The sequence below is a fragment of the Mesoplodon mirus genome (genome assembly GCF_964341445.2).
Source record: "Mesoplodon mirus genome assembly, chromosome: 13".
NCBI classification, from domain to species: Eukaryota; Metazoa; Chordata; class Mammalia; order Artiodactyla; family Ziphiidae; genus Mesoplodon; species Mesoplodon mirus.
In genome coordinates this window covers 51,118,805-51,137,354 of record NC_138989.1, presented here as the reverse complement: position 1 = coordinate 51,137,354, position 18,550 = coordinate 51,118,805, and the positions used below count along the sequence as shown (strand labels likewise).

Here is an 18,550-nt window from a genome sequence, read left to right as displayed (position 1 = left end):
AGAACCCTAATACAAACATTGATATTTGCCTTTATGGAGCATCCATGTTCTAAAACTGAAACCAGTGGGAGGCTGTCATTGTGTGTTCACCATAAGCACTTTAATGGTCCTTTTCTCCCCGATATTGGCTTGCTGTATCAGTATCACAGCAGCCTCTCCTTCCAAGTCTGCCTGTTTGCAGCAGAGTGAAATGGGGGTGCATCAGTTACTAGAATCTGGTGACCCAGAGGCAAAGGCAGTTTAGTTTGACCTAAAGCTTCCCAGGGAGATTCAGATTCCATTCCTATCAGCACAGCCACTGCCAGAAAAATATCACAGGCCTCAGAGACTAGCCACAGCCAACCAGCTGCCCATACCCAAGGTCAGTGCTACCCAAGTGATGAGAGAACTAAAATAGATGCTCAATTCAAGGAGACTCCAGCCGAGGCACACATGCCAGGGACTTGATGGCACTATCGCTGAAGGAACTTCCTGAAACTTCCCGGTTTCTCAGAAAACCTGAGCTTCTCCTGCAATAATGTCTATGGCCTTGGGAAAAAGATCTGGTATAACCAAATACCACAGAACCAAGTCTGTTGGTTCTGAACCCGTGTGTTTCAGTCCTGTCCCTGTCTCTCAAGAAAATATTTTTATAAAAATAACATATAAAGTCTTTGTAATGTAAGAACAAGTGCTTACATTATTTTATTGAGTGGCATGGAGCCAAAGGCTTGAAGACTTTTTCTTGCAATCAACAGCAGAATCGATGCCCCCAGATATTCCTCCACTCACATTAGAACTAAACTATGATTTCAGTCAAGAGTAGAAAACATACATTGGACAATGCAGCAGAAGCAGAGATTAGGGCCCCCCGAGCAGCTGCCCCAGGATAAGCTTTCTCTTAGTAAGCTTCTGAAACTGTGAGACTCAGCCCATGCTCTGCCTGAGGAATGAAGAGGATTTGGACCAGTTATCAGCTAGTAAAAGGAGAGTACTAGTGAAGATTAATTTGCTCAGAAGCTCGAAGTCCAAGAGAGCTGGTTGCCACTACATTCATCCCCAGATGCATTCTGGTCTCCCTTAGGAGATGGTAGTGGTGAAAAGCTAAACTCTGAAGCCAGCTATGTGATCCTGGACAAGTTACTTAGCCTCTGTGAGCCTCAGCTTCCTTGTCTGCAACATAGGATAATATTATGCTTGTGGTGTCATATCTAAGAAACGAAGACTTGCTCCTATTTTCTTCTAAGAGTTTTACAGGTTTAGCTTTTCCCCCTCAGGTCCCTCCTAGTGGGAATGAAGCCTCTGTTCAACCCATTCACAACTCCCAGCTCCTACGCAATCCTGCTGTCTCTCCTCCTCAGCCCCACATTCTCCCCTTGACCTATCTCCACCTGCCTCCACCCCACTACTCTTCTGCTTCCTCTCTCCCCAAGGACACCACAAATCTCCTCCTTACTACACCCCTGGCCTTGCCTGGGTACTGTCACAACTTGATTTCTCCATGGCATCGTGTTCTTAACTGCCCCTTCTATGAAATTTTCTCCTTGCTGAGGCAGACAGTTACCCACCGATATGCATTTCCCCCTTTTGTCTTATAAAGAGAACCTGATTTTGTTTGGGGTGATGGTGTACCCACCTAAAACTATATTTTCCAGTCTCCCCAGCTACCAAGAGTGGCCACATGACACAGTTCTCTTCAGTGAACTGCAGATGGAAATTGCTGGTGGAGGTTCTGGAAAAACTCTCTAAAGGGGGCAGACCCAGCTGGCACCAACATTTGTTCTTCACTCTTCCCATTTAAGGCAGGGACCTCATACCCTTAGTAATAAAGGTAGAGGGTTGGCTGGACACAAGCCCAAAATTCATGGTATAATCATGGACCTAAGTTCTGGGCAATGGCGTGTGACTGAAAGCTATGTGCACACAGAATGGACATTCACCCCCTATGTCCACTTCCTTCTTCCTGGCAGCTGGGATGCAGATGAGAAGGGAAAAGGTAAAGCAATCACTCTGGACACAGAGATGGAATTCTCATTTTCAGGACGGTATGGCTGCTCTACCAGTCCAAGGAAAGTTGTCTATATTTTGACTCTTAAACAACAAAGAAATTTTTACCTTTATATTTAAACTCTACATTTTGGAATCTATCAGTTACATCAGAGAAAACTATACCCTAACCAACACATGACTTCCTGCCCTGATGAGATGCTGGAGGGAGAGCAGCCATACTGTAACTATGATGAAGCATGAAAGATGAAAGCTACATCATCAGGATGGCAGAGTAGAAAGGTAAAAGAAGGCTGGGTGCCTAAGAGCATCTTGTAATCAACATATTGTCTTCAAAACGGCCTAATCATCTACCTCTTTTTTTAAATAGACTTCACTTGTTCAGAGAAGTTTTAGGTTTTCAACTCCCTTCCTCCAAGGGGCCACCCCCAGTCTCTCTGGTCCTTGATGTTTCTCACCTGAGTGCCAGGCCAATATTTCTCACCTGGCCACCTTGCATCTTGAGCATGGCTTGACATAACCTCAGAATAACATGTATAAACCTCTTCTTCCCCTCCCCAAACTGCCCCCCCATAACCTCACTACTTCTCTAAGTAGTCCACCATCCACACACTATCCACCTAACAGCATGTGTGCATTTTATCGTCCTGTTTCTCTCTGCTCAACTAGTATCACATCTCCAGATTCCCCCAGTGGTCCAGGCCCCAGTCCACCCGCCTTCCTCAGCCACCCGGTTCAGACCCATTAGGTCACTCCCTTCCCCCATCACAGTGGCCACACTGACTGCAGCGTCCCTGTTCAAGGTTCTGTCCCCTCACCCTGCCCTCCCTGTTACTGGAGGAGTTCTGGGAGGGCTCCTGCTTTGCAGGCCAGTCCTCTTCTGACTCCTACCCATACCATAAAGCCAAGCACCCGCGTGGGCTCCACCACTCCTACTTGACTCCATCTTTGTCCTGTCATACAATCTGGCATTTGAAGGAACTTAGAGCCATGCCAATTCCACTGTCCACTCAGCACGGAAGCTCATCTGTCTTGTCTGAGCATTCCTAAGAGGTTTTCCCCCAGGGTATTTGAAGGCACTGGCCTAGCACTGACCCAGAGCAGGTGTGCAGGGGCCTCTGGACTGCTCTGCTCAGCTCAGCACTGAACCACGCCCCTGCTCCGCAGGGCTCCTTTTGTCTGAAAAGGGCCAGTTCTCTCATCCACCGTGACCGGAGCAGGGCTTGGTGGTCGGCAGTGTGAGCCTTGCACTGAGAAGATGGGAGACCCTTAATCCTTCGATGATTTGCCAAAAGAGCCTCAGACAACAACACACCTGCGCTCTCAGCTGCAGATAATCACTTATGAGGAAAAGTGGGGAGAAACCCCTCCCTGCGTCCCATCCACACCCTAACCAGAATCTCTCTTTTGTCCAGGTTTTCTGTTTGTTGTTCAGTTTGGTTTTTTGAGTTCAGTTGGTTTTTAGATTTAGGTTTAAAATGTATTTTAGGTGATTTCCCATTCTACCAGGTCCAGATGCAGAGGAAACCCAGACAGAGATGTGACTGGATGAGGTTAACTATTGTATCAGACAGTAAGAAGGGAAAACGACTTCTTATTCCTTCAAACTTGACATCTGGAATGTAGAGAACTCTTTGAGAATCTGATGAAAGGCTCTGAAACCCCTCTCCACCCCAAAACCCTGCATATCCACAAACTGCAGAAACCTCAAGGGTTCTTGCCCCCCAACACACACACACATGGATCCTCGGCGCTCATGAGCTGCAGGCTGAGAAGTTAGGTGTCTAAGAATCAAACCAGAGCTCTCCCCAAACCCTTTCATCCCTCCAAGCACATCCACTGCAAGGCTGGCGGGGTCGGGGCCCACCTGCCCCTGCGAATGGGCTTCCTCACAGCCCTTCCCATGTCCGGGCTTCACATCCTTCATCTCTGAGCCACAAGCCTCCCACTGTGGCTCCACCCACCCCACTCCACAGGTTTTCATCTGACTTTCCCCACCTCTACATAACGCAGTGGGGACAGGAATAGGGGTGTCGGGACGAGGAAAATCAGAGATAAGCACTGTCTCAGCGCTGACCCTCTAGCGCAGGCCCGAGGGGAGTCAAGCCAAGGAACAGGTGAGCGCCCTGAGGTACTCCAGGTCAGGAGCACCTAGGGATGCGTACACCCCGTCCAACAACCACACTGGTCCTCAGAGCATCCCTGAAGGCCCGTGCTTCTCAGGCCCACTCTGAGCTCTACCACACCTCAACCTACTGTCCTTGCTACCTTTGCGAAGCCCCACTCTGTCACCTTCAGGGCTAACCTCTAACCCCACTTCTCTGTGACAGTTCCCTGTGCACAGGTTTCCTTTCAGAGGCAGTGAGGGTGGGACTAAGCAAAAAGGTCAGGGGTGGGGGCTTGGGGAGGTAGAAACTGGCCCAGCTCTGCCCTGTGGGTAAGTCTCCAACCTTGGTTTTCTCAACTAAAACAATGAGATCTCCCAGTGATGGACCTGCATTGACCCCATCCCAGGTCTAAAATCTGCTGATTCCCATTTCAGTGCATCATCTCAAATTCTGACCGTAATTATAGTAAGGGCTACTAGTTTGGGGTTTGTATTACATGCCGGGAACCAGCTTAATGTTTTAGATACATTCTACCTATTTACATTGAGATCAAATCATCACATTTTACCTTGCAACAACCCAAGGAGGCAGTATTATGATTATATTACCCCACTTGCAAGGAAACTGAGGTTTGGAGAGGTGAAGTAACATCCCCATGGCCACACAGCCATAAGACTAACTGCAAAGCCCATGTCCCTAACCACTGTGCAGTGCTGCTCTCTGCTATGCTCTGCTTGGGTAACAGAGACCCTGCTGGGATCCCTGCTCATACAAGGAGGGAAATGGGATTGGTTAATATTGTCCTCATTTTATAAATAAATTTTATAAACTCCCATCAGAGGTAAAGTGGCTTGCCCAGTGTCCCACAATGGCAGGGTCGGGAATAATAACGCAGGGGCTTTGGCTTCCGCTGTACCCTGCTGTGCTTGCTAACTTCGCTGGCTTTGGAAGGCTCTACTTTGCTAGCATAATAATTGCTTTGTCCTTCTACTTTTGAAGGTCTTTCTCCTCTTCTCCAACTAGCTATAGTCTGAGTGATCATTCTAAACAAGGGGTAAGTTAAATTTTAGTCCGGCGTAAAAGAGCAGCGTATTGGACAAGAACAAAGAAACCAACTCCTCCACAAGGAAAACTGACTCAGAACATACTGTACCAACACCACCACCATCTCCATACAGCCTGCCACCCATCTTCATGAGATGGCCACAACATGAGCAGGTATTTTCCTGTAATTTACGCAAAAACATCAAGAGAAAGAATGGTTTCTTTTGACCTTTTCATTCCTTGACAGGGCAATTCTTAACTAGGAAGAAATTATATTTTAACTCCCATTCGAGGGAGACACGAGTTCTCAAGCACACAGACTTTGCCAAGTGCTACGCTTCTAGGAGAGGACCTAGGAGGGACACTCAGTGCAAGTGACACTGCAGATGTGCCCAGGAACCTGCCACCTGTGCAGGAAACCTCCATCGGCAGGCTGCTTCCAGCCAGCTCCCAGTAACTTGCCATGTGCCACCAGTGCTCAGTGCTGGTAAATGACCTGGGGATCGCTAGGGTGACCCGGCAATGCCAGGACAGCACCATCCTGGCATGTCTTCTGCAATCCAGGCCAGGGACAGGGGATCTCCCCCCAGAGATCAGTAGAGGTAGATTCTTCACACTCTTCCAGACACAGAAGAATATCACCCTGAGTATGTTCCAGAGGACAAAGGGTGGATCCCACAAATGAAGACTATTTCAAAGTCTGGGGTGAGTTTGGGACACAGCAGTCAAATGTGCGGCTACCCGACATCGTTTTGGTCACCTTCCCCTGTTTGAAGTTTCCCACATCGTGAGTCCTGCTTTCTCATTTTGCCATAATTCGTTTCCCCAGCATCCCATGCTATTGGAAATGTGGTGCAGAAATGTGGTCAAGGCTGCATCTGTCAGATGAACCCATGGCCAGGTGATAGTTCAGAAGGAAGCAAAGTGAGAAGGAATGCCCCAGGATCTACTCCAGGGAGCTTGCAGTGGGCTCCCTGGCTCTTCAGGAACGGCTGTAAAGGGACTTCCAGCATCTGGACACTGGAGTTGACAGTGCGAGCTGTAGCGTCAGGGCCAGGTGACAGAGCAACCCTGCAGTGGGTGCTGCTCCAGCTAGAGCCAGTGTGCTAGCCTGGAACTGAGGACGTCCTTGAAGGAACCAACCGTATGTCCCCACCAGTACATATGTACATCTTCAGGAGAACCTGAAATGCCATTTCCCAGAAGCCCCTTGGATGGAGGAGGATCACAGACTGGGGAACCAGTCACATCTGTGTTCAGACGCGGCTCCACCATCTGCCGGCTCTGCCTCCCTGGACGTGTGATTGAACTCCTGGCCCTCGGTAGCTTCAAATGAAAAATGGAGACGATAAAATCCAATTCCATGTTTGTGATATTGACAGAATGAACTATTAAACAAACATACTGTGAAATAAGGTGCCTAACACAGTGGGTGGCATAGCAGGTGCTCCATAAAGCTTTATTTTCTTCCACTCTGAACTCTTGATACTGTTATCTAATATATTAACACTTTTTTCCTAAGCTGCCATCTCCAAACCAGTCAAGTTTTGATAAGAAAGAAAAAGTATCCAACAGGTCATGGTCTTCAAGCACAACACCACTACAGACATTTTTCAAATTGGCAGTGATCTACTCATAACACTCCTGGGATCTGTTTGATCAATGAGACATGCAGTCATCCCATTAGACTGTCATCCAGCCTGAATGCTAACATGTTAAATAAAAGGATGTCATTGTCAAATACTTTGTAAAAACTACAGCAATGGATTTCCTCAAATCTATCAGTCTTATAATGTCAATTTTTTAAATGATGATGAGTAGAATCTGATGTGACTTAATAATGATACACTTCATGTGTGTACAGCCTATGGCAGTTTCCAGGGCCTTTTGTGGCCCTTGGAACCACTCAGGAGACAGGAGGGGCATCCTCAGAGAACCTGCCTGGTTCCTACCAAGGACCCTGGTCTTGGTGCTCAAGTTCATGCCATTAAGGAATACATTCTGGGATCCTGCCATTCACCTGGCCACCAGTGCTCACTAAGTGCCTATAACATGCTGAGAAAACACTAGGCTGGATATTCAGACAGGCCCAGTTCTGACCTAGCAGAGTTTTAGTAGCAGAAAAGAGGGACAAATAAGGGAGAAAAGACCGTAAGTTGTGATGGGTGTTAAAGCAGGGGAAACTCAGGAAGTCATCGGTACACACTGGTGTCAGGTAGGAAATAAACACTAAGAAGCTTCCCATTTTTCCTCATTTTTTTGAGCCATTCATGAAAAATCAGCAATCTCAGATAATATTCATCTGACTGTAATATATATATATATATTTTTTTTTTTTTTTTTTTTTTTTTTTTTTTTGCTGTACGCGGGCCTCTCACTGCTGTGGCCTCTCCCGTTGCGGAGCACAGGCTCCGTGGCCATGGCTCGCGGGCCCAGCCGCTCCGCGGCATGTGGGATCCTCCGGGATCGGGGCACGAACCCGTGTCCCCTGCATCAGCAGGCGGACTCTCAACCACTGCGCCACCAGGGAAGCCCTGTAATATATTTTTAAGTCAGGCAAGGTAGCTTCAAAACAAATTTTGGGGAGGTCCTTGGACACCGATGAAGATGGCTGGGCATAATTTGGAAAGGAACAGGGAGCCTCTGAAGGTGTCTAAGGAGGAAGGCGATAAAGTCAGAGGTAAACTTGGCTCTAGATGAATGAGGAATAGAAAGGGAGGTGGGGGGCCCCATCCAAACAGTATTTCAATAATCTAGTAAATATATAACAGTATCTTACAAATATTAATGTCTTGGTTTGGGCAAGTCTGCCATGGTTATGTAATATGTTAACATTATGGGAAGCTGGGTAAAGTGTATTTGGGAAATATCAATGCTTTATTTTCAACTCTTCTGGAAGTTAAAAATCATTTCAACATGAAAAGTTTAAAAAATCTGGAAAAGGATAAAACAGTTACTAGAAAAAATAATCTAATAAATAGGGGAATGGCTACTTGTATGACAATATTCCTACAGTGGTTTTGCTTTCTGTACACATCTCTGACTTTTTATGTGGACTGCTTTATTCAGACTCACAGCAATCAGAAATATTAAGCAATCCTATATGTAAGCTAAAAGTAACTTGATGTTAATTAACATAATTAAGAATTATTTTCTCCACAGTAGTGAGTTCAAAAGATGATACAGTATAAAATGATCTGCAGAGGCATCTGCCAAGAAAACTTAATATCCAGTAATTTATCGTTAAAAACAATATATAAAACAGCTGTCAATCCACTAAAGTCTGGAAAGTACTAATTTAAGTACATTTGGTTTAAAAAAAAACAGACTATTAAATACCATGTGCTTAACTAAACTACACCAGAAATTTTCCTACTCCTGAGTAGCCTTATCAAGAAGAGCTACTCAAATTCAAAAGGGTCTGCAGTTACTACTGGTGAATCGCTTGCATCTCCCTTCTTTTCTGTGTGAATGTGAGTGAAGACAAGGTCAGAGCTATGGTGGTTTCTCCAAGTTATTTTAAGGCCTCAATGAACCCCCATTTCGTGGAAAGTTGGGACCAGCTGGGAGGGACAGTTGTTGCTCTTACCCAGCGTCATCCTGGAAGCCTTCTAACTCGTCCCGTTGCTCGGCCAGGGTGGCCTCCAAGTCCAGGTAGGTGCCATTGTGGGAGAGCTGCAGCGTGCAGTCATCCAGCTGCAAGAGAAAGAGTCTGTTACGCCCAGCCTGCTCCTGGGATGGGGATCTGTACAGGGAAATCACTTCAAGTTGCCCTCATGTGTTTTTTAAAATCCAGCATTATTCTGAAATTTGTATCCTAACTGGAAGAAGTAGCATGTTCGTACAAATAGATTGGAAGCAAACTGCATAACAAGTAGACAGAAATGGCACCTACTAAGGGAGTGATGTTGACGGGGCACCCAATACGTGGACAGGGAAGAGAAGTACCAGGCACTGGGCTAACGCCACTTTCCACTCTGAGGGGCCCAGGGGAAGCCATGGATTTGGGGAGTGGAAACCAAGATGCCGATGGGACCACTGATTGAGAGACACAGAGTTTAAAAGGCAAATCTGGTGGAGAAAACATGCTGTTTCCTTTGACTCAGTGAGAAGCCTATTTATTCAGAGTCTATGGTCATACCTGGGCCATTATAATTAATAGTTGCTCAATAAACATTTTTACAATTGAACAAAAAGAAACATTATCCATCTGAATGACAATATATCCAAATTACAACACACCAAAGAGGACCTTAGGTCTCTTTGTTACTAGCCTCATTTTTCGAAAACTTATTTAACAAATACTTATATACTGATAATAACATCCCATTCATAATTCTAAGCACTTTACGTATGCTACATCATTTGATTCTCACACAAACTCTTCATTTTTTTTGTTATCCCCATTTTACAATGAGGAAACTGAAGCACAGAGAGAGACTGTTACTTGCCCAATGTCACATGTGATAAATGGTGGAGCTGGGATTTGGATATAGGTGATTCGAGTCCAGGTCATGCTCTTGACCACTATGCTCTGCATCTTCTCTATGGCCAGAGACCTTCTAAGGACTTGAAAATATGCTTTCAAAACACAACTTATGTCATCTGAGTGTTCTGGTGTGGCCAAGGTAACACCACGTATTTACCAACCCCGTTCCCTTTTCCCCCTGGGAACAGAGACCATATATCCCAGGCCTATAGTTGGGCTACTACCATGTAACTGAGTGCTGACCACTGGAATATCAGTGAAAGGGAAGAAAGGTCCCAACCAGCCTGGCCATAACACCCCTGCACAACCATCCACCTTTCTTCTCGTGCCTGTGGCTAGATGCAGAGGAGCCAAAGAAGACTCCCAAGTCTGGAAACGGACAGAACCTGGAGAGAAACAGCTCAGGTTCCTGAATCACTGCATGGAAGAGAGCATTCTGCTGCCTAGCCTCCACTGACCCATCCTGGACAGTGACAAGAGCAAGACATGAGCCTTTGTGGCATTACATGACATTTAGAATAACCAATACACTTAAAACTACAGGAAAGTAATTTTATCAAAGATTAACATTATGAGGAAATCCAAGTGTATAACTTCATGCTTCGTTTCTCAGGCTGTAAGGACGGCTCTGATTATTCATCCACTTGGGTGAGTTAAGGCTCTTATTCCAAAATGCCAGGAGATTGAGGAAAAGTGGAGGCAAATACGTGGCTACTTCAAAACATCTAGGTAAAGGCCTGATAATCCTCCTGGTGTAAGTGAGATTTCAAACAAGGAATTAGTCTCCTCTGATAGAAAAGCTTTGCTTATTATCCTCAACAAGAGAAACGCAGACTGTCAACTTGTCCAGAATCAGCATCTATAACAAGCTGCTAATTCTTGCAGAAACCCCGCAGTTCCGTGTTTCTGGTTATCCTCAACAGAATGAAAGGAATTTGTTCTTTATTATTTTTAAGAAATAGTTAAATCACTTGAAGGGGTTAATCCTATTTGATTCACTTGTTTTATTTCTCTAATAACAAACTATTAAAGGCGTGCTGGTGAGGGTCAGCATTCTTGACTGGCATTTTACAGATGGATCATCCGATCTGAGAAAGCAGAGACCAAACTGGCCAAACTCACTGTGCTGTGATACGAGACGTGTGCCCAGGGTTTGGGGGGAACACACAGGGGAGCTGGCTTCCCTGCCTGCGGAAGCAGCAGACAGGAAGGATTTCCTGCAGAAGGCGTCTCCTGGGCTAAGGGTCTCCTGCGGACTGAAATCAGACTTTTATCATTGCTAGGTGGAAAATTCCATTGGAAACGGAACCCGTTACCATGTACACTGGACCATGCGTAGGTAGAGCTGTAATCACTGTAGCTCATTCTTGCTTTTAACTCCTATTGACGTTTTTGACTAATAAAGCTTACGTGGTCCGTTCTGTTGACAGTATCACCACTTCTGCTCATTTTTAATCCCATATATAATCAACAGACTAGCAGATGGGGATAATGAAAGCCCTTTAAGCCATAATAATTTCTTTTGTCTCCATCCCTGGAAATGTGTGAGTCCAAAGAAAGTCCAAAGAAAGAAGCTTTTGGATAAAAAGTTTCTGCTTCCCCACTAGGGGGTCGAAGGCATTCTGAGGCTGTGGTCCACACTCAGGCCAGACAAAGAGAACCGAGTCTGAGAGGAAGTACTGCTGTGGTGTAGAGAGGCAGGATGTGCATGTGTATGTGGTATATATATTCCACCATGGCCAGTTTCAAGCTACCACCGTGAAGTCACTGAGCGTGGAGCTAAAAAAAAGTTACACAGCAGCTCACCAGCATGTAGTATTTTTATCATACAGATCCAGGAGATGGAAGTAACCTCCCAAGCATAGGTAGCAGTAAAATGTAATGAAACAATTAGGCAGTGACATGTTTTGAGTATTTTTTTTTTTTATTGAAGTACAACTGATTTACAATGTTGTGTTAGCCTCAGGTGTAGAGCAAAGTGATCCACTTATACATATATATGTATATATATTTGAATATTTTTTACCTTTGTTTCTTTTTTTTAACTGTTTATTTTTATAAATATCTGGTTTTGGGGGTTTTTTTAATTGTTTATTTTTATAAATATATGGGGTTTTTTAACATCTTTATTGGAGTATAATTGCTTTACAATGGTGTGTTAGTTTCTGCTGCATAACAAAGTGAATCAGATATACATATACATATACATATACCTCCTTTACCTTTGTTTCTAATGTAACTTTTATTCGTTATACATTTATGCAGGATAATTTAACTTTTAATAGTGGCTATATTGAACAAAATTCCTGAGATTTATTGATCAGCCCTTTCGAGCCTCCCAGGCCAGCCCCAGCATACGCTGCTTCTGGCCCTCCTGGGTCATGAACTTGAGGCGCCTCAAGGGGAGGCTAGCAGGGAGCAGACGGAAGCCTGAACGACCCTGTCCCGGGCTTTCAGCCCTCACCACCCCCCAGCCCTACACTCTTCTCCTCAGCTGGGGCAGAGGTGGATCACTGGGGCCAGCAGATACAGCCCCATCCTTACTGGCAGCCGTGTTTATTTTCCACATCATCTCCACCCATAGCTTCTGAATCAGATCCCCAGCCGCTGGGGCGAATATCTGGTTTGCCTCACCGCTCACCCTGGTGCGCCAAGCATCTGCCTCCACATGCCACCAGCGGCCCCAAATCACAGCAGGAAGCCCTACCGTGTCCCTAGCCTCCTGACCACAGAATCCCAAAACCTTAGCAGAACTGCCTGTTCTCATCATCCCTCTCCTCACAGCCAGGGCATCATTAACTATGCCACTTCCATAGTTCAATTTTAACAAAATTATATGTCAGGCCCGGGCTGGGCACCAAGGAATACATAGATGCTTCCTTCCCTCAAAGATCATTTTGTCAAGAAAGTATGACACACCAGTAGAACGCAAGAGAATAAAATGTCATTTAAGCCAACCATCAAAATGTGTGAAAGTTCATCCTCAGTTATATTCCTTCTGCTATAATTAGCAGCCACAGCCTCCTAAGACCCAAGCATCCTCCATAAAACGGGCCCATTCCCCTGCCAGGAGAAAGGTTCCCCTGACTTCCTAAGCCAGGAGTCACAACCCTACGACCCAAGCATCCTCCAAAAACGGGCCCATCCCCCTGCCAGGAAAAAGGCTCCCCTGACTTCCTAAGCCAGGTGTCACAACCCTACCTCCCTAATGAACAGTTGGGCAATTTGTACAAGTCCTTCAACTAAAAGAGAAACGATGACTCTGTGCCTTTTAACCCCTCAGGAAGTGTGGGGGGATCCTCACAGTATGCCTATAGGAAGGGGGCAAGGTCAGACCCTGACCCCCTTAGCGAGCCGGGGCATGTGGGCACGAAGGGGTCCCAGCAACACGGGCAGCCCGTAAAGACACCAAACGAACAAACACACACTGCCCGCTCCATTCCACCACATGAGCCCTGCCATCATTACACCCCAGACACACACGATTAATATTTAAACCATCACATGAGCCAAGGAGTAGGAATACAGGGCTATTTGGCTGGACTGACACACAAAGAGTAAAATTCCCTCAGCACGTTGGGGTTTGCCTTTAGGTATCATTGTTAGAAACAAATTGATATGTACATGCCAAGTGCAGTCTTCAATCTTGTCAGGGACAGCTAAGTAACAGTTATGAAAGAACGCAACAACAAAGTGAACAGGCAGCGAGTGGCGGTTCATTCCAATCTGTTTATTAGAAAGGTCTGGACAGAACTATCCAGACTCTGCCTACAGAGTGAAGGACTCGGACACCTCCCTGCCAGACCAGTTCCTGACGGGAACCTCAATTCCTACTGACACGGAGGCAGCCTGATCCCCTCCCTGGGCCTTTCATGTCAAATGTCTTGCCGAATGACTTAAGGGCCCTGGAATTTCCTGACTCCAGTGATTTTCGTGTCAACCCTCATACCACGGGAGCATGTCCCCTGCACTCCTTTCTTGGCCCTGGGTTCGGTGGCCAGGACATTGCCAGGCACTTCAGGACATAAGACAAAGCCAGAAGCCCTGTGGAAGATAACATGGCAGGACAATCACAGGAGAGCGGTTAGGGTAGGTGAGGGGCAGTGTGAGTGGTGTGGCTGGAGGACCAGGTTGCAGGCTCTGAACCTGTAGCCGGGAATCGGGGTGGTGGTGGGGGGGCGGGCAGGGTGCTGGGGAGGAGGTCGTCACAGAGCCACATGAGGGACCCTTCCAAATACGCTAGTATTTTGTGCCACTCCTCTGGGTCAAAACAAACCATTAAACAGGCCCTCAATCTCTGGGGACATGGAAAGAGCCCTCCACTCCTGGCAGACAGCCTGCACAAGGTCACTGGTTTTCCTGACAGTTCCTACAAAGACAGTGCATTCAAAAGGAAATGGCAGGGCTTCCCTGGTGGCGCAGTGGTTGAGAGTCCGCCTGTCAATGCAGGGGACATTGGTTCGTGCCCCAGTCCAGGAAGATCCCACATGCCGCTGAGCAGCTGGGCCCGTGAGCCATGGCCACTGAGCCTGCGCGTCCGGAGCCTGTGCTCTGCAACGGGAGAGGCCACAATAGTGAGAGGCCCGTGTACCGCAAAAAAAAAAAAAAAAAAGGGAAATGGCAGACTCACCATCCTGGGGAGAAAAAATATCTGAAACAAGACTGATGTCACCCCTCAACTTATACATTCTTTTCTTTCCTTAATCCGTTGAAGTGGCGTGTTTCTGGGTGGTTTAATGATTATCTGGGTTTGGCAGCAGGTCTACAGTAATCCTTAGTCTAGGCAATAAAGTTCTGTGGAACTCTGAAATAGATTTGCATGGAACTGTTCTATAAATATACATGAGGTCTATCTGTTAAGCTCATTTTGGTAAGAGTTCAGAAGTGGGAAAATATATGCTGATTTTTAAAAGAAAAAACCTAAAATAAATGCCATTTGCTTATGTCATTTCTTGGGTTCCTCCCATCCTTCCATCCACATCCCTTGCATGTAATTTTTGCAGCTCCCTCCATCAAGAGGCGGATTCTTTCTCTGCTCCTGGAATCTGGGCTGGCCTGTGTCTAGCTCTGGCCAACATGGTAGCAAATGTGACACAGCAGAGACTTGAGAGGCACTTCCTCACTGGCGCTGGGCTCTCCTGTTGCTCTTGGAACTCTGTCACCACACCAAGAAGCCTGGGTTAGCCAGCCTCCGGGGTACCTGGTCGCTCCCGCTGCCCCCTGCCAACAGCCTGCCAACTGCCACACGCTGAGCGAGGCCAATCTGGATCACCAAGCCTCCAGATGAGCCACCAGCTGATGACAGACACAGGAGGGAGCCAGCGGTTATGAGCCAAACTGGCGCAAAGCAGAACTGCCCAGCAGACCCACAGATTTGTGGGCCACTTTTCATGGCTGTTGCTTGAAGTCAATCTCCACTTCCCCTGAGCCTGCCTCCTCCACCCACAGCAGACAGGCGGCCCCCCAGGGGTTACAATTTCACACTCAAAGTGCTCCCTGCCTGGATCAGCGGCGGGTGAGAGGCTCCCCCACCCAGGTGCCGCTGAACACACTATGACACTGACAGCTCAGGGCAGGAATGCCAGCACCATGCCCAGCCCTCAGACGCCACAGAGCACACATGCCTGTCTCTGCCCCTGCCAGAGTCCAAGCCCCACCAGGGACAGAGGCCAGCAGCAGTTGCTGGGTAGAAAGGCCTGGAGCCCCAGGCAGCTGGGGAGCAGCCAGCTGCAAAGCCCTCCCATAGAGGCCAGGAGGCAGCAGGAGGTGACACCCCGCATGAGCTGTGGCTCTAAGCCCTCGGAGCATGTTCCATTGTCCCATCAGAGAAAATGCACATTCAAAGGTTAAAAAGTGTGAAGACTTTCAAAATAGCACCTGCAAGTGCAGGGCCCTTCTGACCGCACTGGCCCCGCTCCTGGCTCAGAAGTGAAGCCCTGCTGTGGGCCCCATCTTGCTCCAGGGCCGGGTTCACTGTGGGCACCCTGAGTGCCCCCAATCCAGGCTCATCCCACTCGCAGAGCAGCACACAGACCGTCAGCGCGTCAGACGGTCAGTTCTAAGAGAGCTACACCATATCCTCCTCCAATCGTGCTCTGGTCACCAGGCAGTCATGAAGCTTATGGCTTCCCTCAACTTGGTGGTTCCTTCTAAAGGCAGCAGGACTACAGACTGGATTTAGCTGACAAGCAAAATGAGTCAGGAAAGAGGGCTTTCCAACAAGCAGGGCCGCATGTCCCTTTCACAATTCTTAATAAAACCTTCACAAAACCTTGGCTCAGCCTTTCAAGCTTTTGTGGGCTTCGGTTGCCCCCATCCCATAAGTGCCACTGCAAAGGGACAAGGTGGAGGGCACACATGCCAGGGATGCCCTCTGCCGTTTCCTAAGATGGGCAGTGAAGACATGGTGCTCATTTCATCATCCTTCAAGCTATACACACCATCTACATTCATCCCCTTCATATGTATAACACACTTCACAATAAAAAATGAACAGTTTCTTACAAAGGTGTGATTTTACATATTTTAAAAATTAAAGTAACACTTGGTCAGTTTTCTTAAGAAAAAGACCAAATGAAACTGACTCACATGATATCAGAAGAAATCGGTCCTGTTGGCTAACCTCAACAAATCATATTTAAACTTCTAAATCTCTAGGGGCCCATTTAGCCTCTTCAGAACAACAAATACATCATAGTACTTAATAAATGTTTTAGGGTCAAGTACAAGGATATTTATGAAGGTCTAGCATATATGGGTTATGAAAAAATATGAATGTATTTACTTTGAAAGTGGTTGGATTTTACTTCCTCAGGAACCTTTAACAAGTTATGTTGTTTATGGCCAGCAACCTCAGTGAGAGAAGCAATGTCCTGAAATTGATTTAGGCAGTTTCCAAATCAAGCCCCAGACTTCTATTTAAGTCAACAAAATTGCACAGCTCACCAACCAAAGGCAAGGACCTCTGCCAAATTCTACAAGAAAGACAAAAGGCAAGGTTCCTCCCATTAAGAGCTTAAGCTGAGTGGGTGTGATAATCTGGGACATATTTAGATTATTTTAAAGGGCCTTTCTATCATTAAATAAATAACCAAAAATGCATTAAACTTCTCTCTTGAAAAGGCTGGACTATATTTACTTGCGTTTACAGGTACCTTTTTCCATTTTCTGTTTCTTTTCAGTCAAGTTGAAAAACAGTGTCAGCACCAAGTTTCAGTGTTATCATTAATCTATTATAATTTACTCATTCAGATGAATAATGCTTTCCTGTGCACCTTCTCTGTGCCAGGCACTGTGCTATGTCCTAGCATGACAGACCAGGCTTCAGGGCTGTGGATAGGACCAACCACCAAACAGGGAAATAAGGACAAGGAGTTAGTCACCTTTGTTATTTCTGTTCTTATTTTCACTGGGGAAGGAGTGCAGGGATCAGGGAGCTGAAGTATGATGGATATAAAAGTCCTGACACAGAAGGAGTATGAGTAGTTGATATACTAAAAGAAGGCAGGCCAAGGGGTCCGGAGAGGGAGTCTTCCTGGCCACAGCAGATTTTAGACTTGATTCTAAAGCAACGAGAAGTCGTGAAATTGGTTGTAAACAGATGCATGCAGGATCAGCTTTGCAGTATGAGGATAGAAGGGGGAAGACAAATGAAGAGGCCACTGCAAGAATGGGGGGGTGGCAATTGGAAGGTGGCTTGGACAATAGTGGAAGCAGTGGAAATGGAGAGAAAAGAAGAGAGGGGGTAATACAGGGAAAGAGGGGAAGGGAAGAAGGAAAAGTCAGAATGACTTGGTGGTTGATAAGATGTGGAGGCATCCTTGCTTGAGAGTGTCTTGCTTGAGCAAATTAATAAATGGTGCTACCATTTACCAACATGGGAAATGTACAAAAAGCTGTTGGCGGCAGGGAGAAAGGATAAAATTGGGATTTTTGTTTTTAAGATGTTATATGTATAACAAGTGGAGGTGTTGAATACGGAAATAGAGATGGGGGTTTGGGCATAAATAAAAACATGGCGGTTGAAGTCCCACAAGTGCACTGGTGAACCTAAAGACAACAGCTAACTTTTTGTGGCTTGAGGAGAGTAAGTTTACCTCTTTTCTCAGGTGACATGATCTTATGTATGGAAAACACTAAAAATTCAGAAAAACAAGGTTAGAACTAATAAATTCAGCAAAGTAGCAAGATACAGAGTCAACACACAAAAATTAGTCATATTTTAAGTTTGCTTTCTATCTCATTAGTTTCTGTTATCTTTGCTATTTCCTTCCTTCCACATTCTTTGTGTTTAATATGCTGGTTTCTTCTACTGTATAAAACCTTAAGGTTTTCAGTCTTTCTTCCTTTCAGTCATGTGCATTTAAGACTATAATTTTCCTCTAAGTAAGGTTTAGCTACAGACCACAAGATCTGATATGCCATATTTTCATTATCTTCAGTCCAAAATATTTTCTAAATTCCACTGGGATTTCTTCTTTGACCCATGGGTTATTTAGAAGTGTATTACATAATTTCCAAATATTTAGGAATTTTCTAGCATCTTTTTTAATGTTGATTTCTAGCTTAATTTCACTATGGCCAGAAAATATACTCTGTATGATTTCAATCCTTTAAAATTTCTTTTTGTAATTTTCTTGAAGTATAGCTGATTTACAGTGTTGTGTTTACATGCTGCTATACAGCAAAGTGACTCAACTATATATATTCTTCTCAGTCTTTTCCATTTTGGTTTATCACAGGATACTGAATACAGTTCCCTGTGCTATACAGTAGGAACCTGAAATTTCTTGAAACTTATTTTATGGTCCAGTAAATGCCAAGGATGTGTACTCAACAGCTGCAGTGTTTGTTAAGTGAGATTCTCAAATCTCCTCTATCCATATTGCTCTTAATCTGCTTATTCTATAGAGAAGTATATTAA

General features: G+C 45.7%; 1 protein-coding gene across 6 annotated transcripts in view; it reads right to left on the bottom strand.

Annotated features, from left to right (window-relative positions):
• FHOD3 (formin homology 2 domain containing 3) overlaps nucleotides 1-18,550 on the bottom strand; it is a 495,977-nt gene that overhangs the window by 427,499 nt on the left and 49,928 nt on the right. For all 6 annotated transcript variants that reach the window (XM_082640045.1, XM_082640046.1, XM_082640047.1 and 3 more), the window contains exon 2: nucleotides 8,728-8,834. In XM_082640045.1, coding sequence (XP_082496171.1) covers nucleotides 8,728-8,834 — 107 coding nt within the window. The remainder of the gene's footprint in view (nucleotides 1-8,727; nucleotides 8,835-18,550) is intronic.